At 55.0% G+C, this 9,863-nt stretch overlaps 1 protein-coding gene across 1 annotated transcript; it reads right to left on the bottom strand.

The window, feature by feature from the left end:
* Positions 1–173: 173 nt before the first annotated feature.
* Positions 174–8,202, bottom strand: LOC113963002 (dystrobrevin beta-like). Its single transcript, XM_027673797.1, has 3 exons — positions 8,092–8,202; positions 2,057–2,142; positions 174–316 (listed from the first exon to the last, which is right to left on the bottom strand). The coding sequence occupies exons 1-3, from the start codon at positions 8,200–8,202 to the stop codon at positions 199–201; spliced, it is 315 nt and encodes a 104-aa protein (XP_027529598.1). The 3' UTR covers positions 174–198.
* Between the last annotated feature and the right edge of the window lie 1,661 nt (positions 8,203–9,863).

A 9,863-nucleotide genomic window follows, 5' to 3' on the forward strand; every position in this document is an offset into this window, starting at 1 on the left:
GCTGCTCCCAGTGCTCCCAGTGCCCCCAGGGCTGCTGCTCCCAGTGCTCCCAGTGCCCCCAGGGCTGCTGCTCCCAGTGCCCCCAGTGCCCCCAGGGCTGCTGCTCCCAGTGCCCCCAGTGCCCCCAGGGCTGCTGCTCCCAGTGCTCCCAGTGCTCCCAGTACCCCCAGCACCCCCCAAACCCCCCAGGGCTGGTTTTTACCGTAGCAGCCTGAGCTCAGCCAGCAGGGTGGGGTTCTGCTGGGCCTTCTCGGGGGTGGGCTGAGAGGCCTGTTCGTGTTCCAGCCTGAGCCTCTGGATCTCCTGCAGGATCTCCCTGGGGGAACGACACAGGGGAGGGAAAAGGAAGGGCAAAATCAGTCTTTGCACTGCTCCTGAACAGCTTTTACAGCCCTTTCTGTCAGCCCCAGCCCGGGCACTGCAGTTTTGTTCACTCACCCAGGACAGGTGAGTTGGTGCAGGTGTAGGAACTGCTGCAAAACACACAAAATTTGTTACTTAATAAGTGTGAAATCACTCATTGCAATGCCTTTGCAAGTCCTTTCACACGGAATGGGCTCAGAGGCTGTTCCAAGAGGACAAAAGTTCCATCTTGAGCACAGCCTGCCCGGCAGGTACTGCAGGAAGGGCACCACAGGACCTGCCAGCTCCACTCAGCTCCTCTCTCCCCTCCCCAAGGGCTCTGGGCAGGGCAGCAGGAACGAGGAGAACAACATTGGAACAGAGGCAAACCCTGCAGTGTCCCCAGGGGAAGGGGACCTGCCCAGCCAGAGGGGAGGGAACATCACAGCCATGGCCAAGGGAATGAAACCCCCCTGGCAGTGGGGACTGTTGTCAGCTCCAGGAACTGCTGAGCTGCTCTCCTGGCAGGGCTTCACACCAGCACTGATTGGGATCTCCCCTTATCTGGGATCTCCAGGAATAACTTCAAATAACCTGCAAGGTCTCTTGGTGGAGCACTGAGGCCAGTGGCAGTGCCAGGGCTGAGCTGCTCCTGCTCTCCAGGAGCTGATTCTCCTCCAAACCCCCCCCTGGGCAGTGTTTTACCCCAGGGTGCTGAGGGTGCCCTGGCACAGGGCTGGGTAAGGAAGCTGGATCACACAGCCTGGCACAGCTGGAGCACAGGGAGAGCTGAGCACAGGCACAAGGAGAGCCTGGAGAGGCTCCACAGGTGACCCTCTGGAGCAAGAAGGATCCCATGGTTTGGGTTGGGAGGGACCTTAAAGCCCATCCAGTGCCACCCCCTGCCATGGGCAGGGACACCTCCCACCAGCCCAGGGTGCTCCAAGCCCCGTCCAACCTGGCCTTGGACACTTCCAGGGATCCAGGGGCAGCCACAGCTCCTCTGGGCAACCTGGGCCAGGGCCTCCCAGCAGGAATTCCTTCCCAATATCCCATCTATCCATTCCCCACAGAAGCCATTCCCTGTGTCCTGTCCCTCCATCCCTTGTCCCCAGTCCCTCTCCAGCTCTCCTGGAGCCCCTTTAGGCTCTGGAAGGGGCTCCAAGGTCTCCCTGGATCCTTCTCTTCCCCAGCTGAGCACCCCCAGCTCTCCCAGCCTGGCTCCAGAGCAGAGGGGCTCCAGCCCTGGCAGCATCTGCGGGGCCTCCTCTGGACTCTCTGCAGCAGCTCCACGTCCTTGTGCTGCTGTTGCCCAGGGCTGGAGGCAGCTCTGCAGGGGGGTCTCAGCTGAGGGGGCAGAGGGGCAGATCCCCCCTGCCCTGCTGCCCACCATCCCTGTGGGATCAGCCCAGGGCACGGGGGGTTCTGGGTCTGCAGACAAGAGAGAAACGGGCTCCGGGTGCTCAGAGCTGGGCAAGATGATTTTAAGAAGATTAGTGGAGAAGATCAACCCACTTCCCGGGGACCGGGGGCAGGGCAGCCCCTCCACAATGCTAATTAACTAACGTTAATGACTGACTAATCAGTTAACGAGGCAGCTCCGCCTTTAACAAAAGACCCGGGTAAACAACCTGGTTAATGTAACACGGAGGGTTCCAAACAACAAAGCGCAGGGACGGCTCCCAAAAGAGAACAGATCAAAGCCCGTTTTTACCTGTTCTTGTTCTCCAGCTCCGCGATCAGCTGCCGCTGCTGCTTGTTGGCATCGAAGCTGAAGCCCAGGTCCGAGGGCGGGCGGGGCTGGGGGAGAACACAGAGGGTCACACCTGAGAATTACACCTGAGAGTCACACCGAGCACTCCCTGCCTGCCAGGGGCTGTGCAGGGTCCGGATCCAGCCCCAGAATTCCCAGCCTGTCCCAGCCCTGGGACACAGCGAGGGTGGTGATGGTGACCCGGCCTGAGCTCCTGCTGCCTCATCCTCACTGTCCAGGAGCAGCATTTGCCAGATTTTTTTTAGGTCTTGTTTAGAAAACAAACCCCCCACACCTACCAGTGCCCCAAAGGGTCTTCCTGGGAACAAACCCAGTCATTCCTTTTCTCCTGAAGTCCCCTGGTGAAACACTGACCCTCCCATGTCAGTCAGTGAAGAGGAGCTGGAGAAACCCCGTCCAGGACAGTCTGGGATGACCAACAGCTCAGTCTGGAATGACCAACAGCTCAGTCTGGAATGACCAACAGCTCAGCCTGGGACCCAGAGCCCTGCTGGACACCCCCCCATGCTGCCAACAGGCACGTTCTGCATCCCCTGGTTCAGCTCTCAGAGCTCCATCAGTGCTCAGAAACACCTTCACAGGAACATCTCCCCAGGAAGGGCTTCCCACAGCTGATCCTGACTCCCTGTGCTTTCCAGAGGTGCCAGTTCTCCCCTTTCCCAACCCATCCAGTGGCACTGGGGTCAAATGAAGCCTTTCAGTGCTGTAATTCCATGTTAAATAAACCTGAACCCAGACCCCCATCTCATGCCATGTTAGGTGGGACCCCCAGACTGCCCACACTGCCCTTGGCACCCCTTGGCACCACAAAGGCCAGGAAACACCATCCATGGAAAGGAACAATATTCACAGGCATTGAATTCAAACGTGGTCATTGCCTCTGCTCTCATTTCTGCCCAGCCTTTTATTAACACCAGATCCTCACTGTCACCACCCTGGAACAGTTTGGGGTGTGTGGGATTGTGGTGGCAAATTCCATCCTTCCCATAAACCCGGGGACAGAATCCATCCTCACATTTGCACGTTTCATCCTGAGGGGAGGGACCTGCCCTCCCCGGGAAAGCCCTGTGTGGTTTTTAAAACCTCTGCCCTCAGAAGAAACAAACCCAACCCCAAACCCTCCATTTCCTAGTCAGCACTCCCGTGCCTGCTCTCCATCTCCCCAGGCAGGGCTGAATGGCTCGTGCCTGCCAAGATTTATGGCTGTAATTGCAGGCTCTAAAAGCCCCCAGGTTGAGCTCCTGCCCTGCTCAGCAGCTCGGAGCTCCGGGGATGGATCCCTTGGCTGCTCCACTCCTACCAGGGCTTTTCACTCCAGAGTGCAAAGACCTGCTGGGAGCCAACAGTGCAAGTCAAAATGACTAAAAAAACAACAAAACCAAACCCAACAACTCAACTTCTGCTGAGGCCTCAACAGCTCTGAGATCATCCAAGGGCCCATTTTATCCCAGCAAGAAAATCCATATGAGGGGCATAAAATCTACTCAGAACCCTTCACATCACACAGGACCAGGGAAACCTGTGTTTCACTGTAATTTAGTTTTCCTATGAGCTGGCCATTGATCCAGGGAGGGAGTGAGCCAGGCTGGAACTGCAGGTCAGGAATCCAAGAGGATCTCCAGCTGGAAGGGATCCATAGGGATCATCAGCTCCAATCCCTGCTGGGGTGGTGTTTGCTGACAGGAGCCTTCAGACCTCACCCACACCACCCCTGTCTGGGGGGAGAGAAGGGGGTGTTCAAACCAGCCCCCAGAGCCAGTTTGGCAGCCACTGCACTTCCCATCACCAGGATTTGGGAGAAACTGTGAAAGAACAGCAAAGTTTGGGTCTCCTGGGCATCAGATCCTTGGTGCAAGGACCTCATGGAAGGTCTGAGCCAGCACTTCAGCTGCTCCACCACCCTGGTGCCACAGGGTTCCTGGGGATCAACAGGCAAAGGAGGGGAACCAAATGACAAAAAAATGGTTCATTTAGCTGGTTTATCAAGGAGGAGAAGAAGGAATGATCCAAGAACCCAGCTGAGGATTTATCTGACAGGAAAAAAATGGTTTACTCATTCTTTTATTTAAAAATTACGCATTAAACAATGCCCAACACCTGAAAGAGAAGCTCCACGAGGGGAATATTCTGTTATTTAGGCTGTGGGCAGCTTTCAGGAGATGAGATGAGATGATCACAGGCTTTTAGCAGTGCCTGATGCTGAGGGAAGAGCAACCAAAAAAAAAAAGAGCAACGTGGGCAAGAACCTAATTATCGTAACTCATCCACATAACTCAACCTAATTACCCACTCAGCCAGAACTGAGCGTTGGCTTGTGTTTGTGAGGTGCCAGAGCTGCCCCCACAGGCACAGCTCAGCACAGGGGTCCCACCAACCCCTGCCCCACAAACCAACCTGCCCAGGGAGAAAGTGGATATATTCTCATATATACATTTATTCACCCAAAACACAAGGGATCCTCCCCTTCCCTGGGGGTGCAGCCACCCCCTCTGCAGGATGAGCTGTGTCCAGGGGGTCAGGCAGCACCGAGGTGGGACCTGCCCTGGGTGTGGAGGTGGATTTTGTAGGGGGAAGCAGCCAAGGGGGATGCAGGAGATCTGCTCCACTCCCTGCTTTCATCCCAAAATGATGATGCAGGGCAGGAAAGAGCAGGTTATTCCTCACCTGGGGCTGACAAGCTGGGCAGAGCAGCAGAGGGAGGCAAAGCTGTGATCCTGAAAGCTGTGGTTTAATGGAAGTTTGGGTTGTTCTCTGCTGATCCCCTCACTCCATCCATCCCGTCACCTCCCGCCCCTCCCGCTGGAGCTGTTTGGGGTCAGGGCTCTGCCAGGAGCAGATGGGGCAGGGCCAGCCCTGCCCTGAGCACTCAGATTCAACAAAAGGGGTGTATTGTCTGCAAGAGTGGCTCGAGGGGAACAAGAGCAGCTCAGTCAGAGCTCTGGGAGTGGACACAGACCCCCCTGCCATGCCCTGCTCGCCCCTGGCACCGAGGCTCCCTCCTCCCCCTCTCCTTCCTCCTCCCCAGCCCCTGCCCTCCTTCAACAACAAACAGGCTTGGAGTTCAAGAATGAACCCTCAGATCTGCCTCAAATTGTTTTGTCCCGGTCAGACACTGAGCAAAGAAAGGCTTTTCCCCCAAAGGTGTTGAGGGGTGTGTTTGCAGTCCCGTGGTGGGGGATGTTCACCCCAGAACAGCCCTGCAGAGACTCCTCCAACCCTGGAGGGACAGCAGAGAGGGATGGGGTGAGTTAGACCCATGGCCACGCTGCCTGAGGGATGATCCCCAGTGTCCACACTGTCCCCTGGACAATTCCCAGTGTCCACACTGTCCATGGACAATTCCCAGTGACCACACTGTCCATGGACAATTCCCAGTGTCCACGCTGTCCCATGGATGATCCCCACTGTCCACACTGTCCCCTGGACAATTCCCAGTGTCCACCCTGTCCCATGGACAATTCCCAGTGTCCACCCTGTCCCATGGATGATCCTCAGTGACCACCCTGTCCATAGATGATCCCCAGTGACCACCCTGTCCCCTGGACAATTCCCAGGGTCCACATTGTCCCATGGATGATCCCCAGTGTCCACATTGTCCCATGGATGATTCCCAGTGTCCACACTGTCCCATGGACAATTCCCAGTGCCCACACTGCCTGATGGACAATTCCCAGTGTCCACACTGTCCCCTGGACAATTCCCAGTGTCCACCCTGTCCCATGGATGATCCCCAGTGACCACCCTGTCCCATGGACAATTCCCAGTGTCCACATTGTCCCATGGATGATTCCCAGTGTCCACACTGCCTGATGGACAATTCCCAGTGTCCACACTGTCCCCTGGACAATTCCCAGTGACCACCCTGGCCCATGGATGATCCCCAGTGTCCACACTGTCCCATGGACAATTCCCAGTGTCCACTCAGATGACTCCAAAGGAAGGAGTAAGAATCTTTACCCCAGGCTGCTGGAGCATGAACAGTCTGTCCCTGGGACCCTCTGCATGAGCATGTCAGCAAATACAGCACATCCCACCTGCCAGGCAGGGCTGGGGAGGACAGCAGGAAATAATTCCATTCCCATCAGCCTCTCCCCAGTGTTCCCAGCAGATACTGGTCTGCCTCGCTTTCAAAGTCTCCACTGACAAATATTCCATAAATCCCTCGTGGCCTCCCCACCCTCCCAGGGAAGGATTCCTTCCCAATATCCAACACTCAACGAGCATCTTTTCTCCTACTGGATTTCCAGGATGTTTATTCTGTTGGGGTTTTCATCTGATGTTCCCCATTTTAATTCCACATGGAAAGAAGAAAATTGCTCTTTTTCTTTTTTTCTTTGGTTTTGGATTTCCCAGCCTCTCCTTCACTCCTGTCTCTCTGTGTTAATGTTGCAAGAAGAATATTGAAAAAACCCATGATTTTGGCTCAAACATCTCAGCTGTTTCATCTTCCAGGAGCAGGGAACCCCCTGCAGACACACAGACGTGTCCCTGGGGATGTGGCACGTTGTCCCCATGGACATGGACACGTCCCACTGTCCCAGGGCTCAGGGGGATGTTCCCCCACCAAGCTACAATTCCCAACTTGGACAAGGGAGGAGGGTTTTCCATTGCTGAGGGATAACGAGAAGCTGCCACGAAGCAAAGCCCTTTCAACTCGGATTCCTTCAGAATATAAACAAAAAAAAATCCACCCATTTCAGCTGATTGGCATTTCTGCACTGGGAATAAACAGTGGGGCCAGTAAATAACTTCAGATTCTTCATGGCCAGGCTCTGGTTGCAATGGAAACTCACTGTTGTTCCTCTTTCATCCCTTCCCTGTCCCACGTCAGTCCCTGGCCCTGCTCTGCCCTCTGCCCTTCCACGTGGGTGAAAAGAGAGCAGGAATTTGTCACAGGACTCTGAGAAGCCTCAACAAACTCAAAATGCTGCTCTGCACACCCAAATAATTGCTTCAGTTTTTGACCCCTTCCAGAACTGAAGTGGACACGGGGGCAGGCTGAGGTGATTCACAGGTTTTTCAAACCATCAGGTTCTTTCAGAACCAGTCGGTGACTCCTTGGTTTTCGTAACACTTTGTTTCCACCAGAAAAAGTCAAGTCATGAGTAAGAACTGTTCCACCACCTTCCAGCGTGACAGTGACTCAGCACTTACTGCCTCACGTTAAACAACTTGAATTTTACATGATTGCATGGAAATTTCCTCCTTTTTCCCATCCAAACCCGAAACTTGGCGCTTTATCACTTTAATATTTTAACATGACCACGGCCCTGCTGAACAGAAAGGCTGGGGAGGTGCAACCCCACCCTCTGGCAGAGGTGGTGGGAACTGCCACTTAAAAACGTTCAGAAAGCACGATTCTGTTCTTATTAAAGTTTTATAGAAGTATCTGCTCACGTCCCTCTGCCAAAGGTGGGTTATGAGCTGAAGGAAGTTCAGGGATGCGGGAGATGGTTCCTGCAAACTCTGCTCTCCTTCCCTAGGGATAAATAACCTCCCCATCCAGGCAGCCTGAAAATATTCCACAGAATTTCAGTAAATTCTTGTTGTTCTCCTGTAGCAATTTTTTCTGTTGGAGCAGGATTCATTTTTACCCCTTTACAACGTGTTGGGTGTTTCCCTTTCCTGCGAGAAGAAACCGCGGACGCAGAAACCACCTTCCTTTGCCTCTCGGGCTCCTCCCCTCTGGAATAAACACATTCCCTCAGTGTTTGCTCCATGATTTGTTTTCCTCAGGTATCTATTTATCTCCTCTCTGGGCTTAAGCAGGACTAATCTGCTTATTCCCTCAGCTGCCCTGACCTCGTTTGGGATCATCCGCGCTCCCGTTCCCCGCTCCCGGGAGTGCCCTGTTCCCGCAGAAACAAGGAACTGTGCTGCTGAACAAACAAACCCCGACTGTTTGGTGCAGGTGTGGGGATCCAGCCCCCCATCCCCACCCCTGGAGCCCCTCCCTGCCCCCTGGGATCACTTACAGCGTTGGCAGCCTCGGCGGCGAGTCTTGCAGCGTACCTGGCGATCAGCCGGTGCTCCTCGTCCAGCCGGCCCGGGCTGTCCAGGACACTGCCAAGGACCAACAGAGCCATCAGTGCCTCACCCCGGGGCAGGGGGGGAAGGACAAAGGGTCAGTGCAAAGAGGGAAGGACAAAGGGTCAGTGCAAAGAGCCAGCGACAGCAAAAGGAGAGAGAGTCCCACTGGAAACGATCCCTGTGATTCCCTTCTCCGTCCCGCTCCCGTGGGGTTCCTGCTGAGCAGAGTTTGCTCCAGGACTCACAGGGCCCAGTTTGGGATGTGTTAAAAGGACTCGGTCCAGGCACAGATTGGATTTGTTTCTGGGGAGTTCATCTGCAAACCCTTTTGGTGACTCGAGGTCAACAGGGGCCAACAGCCCAGCGATGGAGGAGGATGGAGGATCTGTGGGATCATCCGTGTCCAAGCCAGGATGATTCCCAGGAGGGGAGTGGGGAGGACTGTGCTGACCTGAGAAGGACCTTCTGCCACTGAACAGCATCAACCTCAGTGCAAAGAGCACTTTGCAGGTCAGCCTGACTTACACCTGACTTACACACACCCCTTTACAAAGGGGGGGGCAGTTTAGGATCTGGCCCTTCCCAGCTCAGCTCCAGAGGGTGACACAGCCCCAGCTGGTTCCTATTGCCAGGCTGGACAGGGTTTGGAGCACCCTGGGCTGGTGGAAGGTGTCCCTGCCCATGGCAGGGGGTGGCACTGGACGTGCTTGGAGGTCCCTTCCCACCCAAACCATCCCGGGATCCCACGGGTGCCTCGCACAGGCTGCAGCTGCCTGGGGAATGCTGCTGGAATGGGTGTTGAGAGCCATTTCCAAGAGTCACCAGCAGAGTGACAGCACCCTGAGGTGACAGAGAGAGGGACAGGGAGGTTTGAGACAGGAAAGGCAGAGACAGCTGAGGCAGCAGATCCAGGGGGGGAAGGAAAGGCAGCACCTGGATGTGTCTCCTGTTCCACACGAGCTCTGTGTCCCTGGGCACGTTCCCCATGAGCAGATTAACCCAGGCTGGGCACAGGCAGAGCCCCCAGGGCTGAGGCAGCTTCTGCTGCTCCCAAACAATTCCCTTTTTAACTCTGAACACACCAGGGAACACAGGCTGATTTTGGGGTTGTGTTAATTGAAAGCAGCCAGTGCTGGGGTCTGTTCCCAGCTGGATTTGGTGCCACAGTGGCCTCGCCACAAGGAACCAGGAGGGGAATCACAAATAAAAGAGCAGCTTTTTAAATCAACATCCAACCCCTGGACTTGGGAGCTGCTGGTTATCCCAGTGCTGTGCAGAGACCCCTCATCCCACTGCAAAGGGAACCACTGGATCAGCCACAGAAACCAAACTGTCATTGACTGGAACAGCCAGGATTGGGGTGGGAATGAGGAATGTGCTTCCAGTGGCCACACAGCCTTCCCAGTGCCACCCCTGGGGTTCCAGGTGGGACCCATGGACAGCCCAGGGCGGCTCCTGAGGGTGCTCCAGGGAAATTTGGGGTCACCCTCACCACAGACAGCAGCAGGTCAGACCAGACACAGACCTGGGGCACCACAACAGCCACTCCCGGCCCACATCCCCACCTCAGAGGATAATTTGCTTTTCTTTCAGCTTAATTTCAAGGATTTATGTCTCCTTGAACCAAATTTATGCTGTGAACACAATGGTTATTTAAGAATAAATTCCTTAAATTTAAGAATAAGATTTCTTTTCATTAACACCCAATTTAAGAACC

Source organism: Neopelma chrysocephalum, unplaced genomic scaffold (assembly GCF_003984885.1).
Source record: "Neopelma chrysocephalum unplaced genomic scaffold, ASM398488v2 Primary Assembly neopelma1_187268, whole genome shotgun sequence".
In the NCBI taxonomy this organism is placed as follows: domain Eukaryota; kingdom Metazoa; phylum Chordata; class Aves; order Passeriformes; family Pipridae; genus Neopelma; species Neopelma chrysocephalum.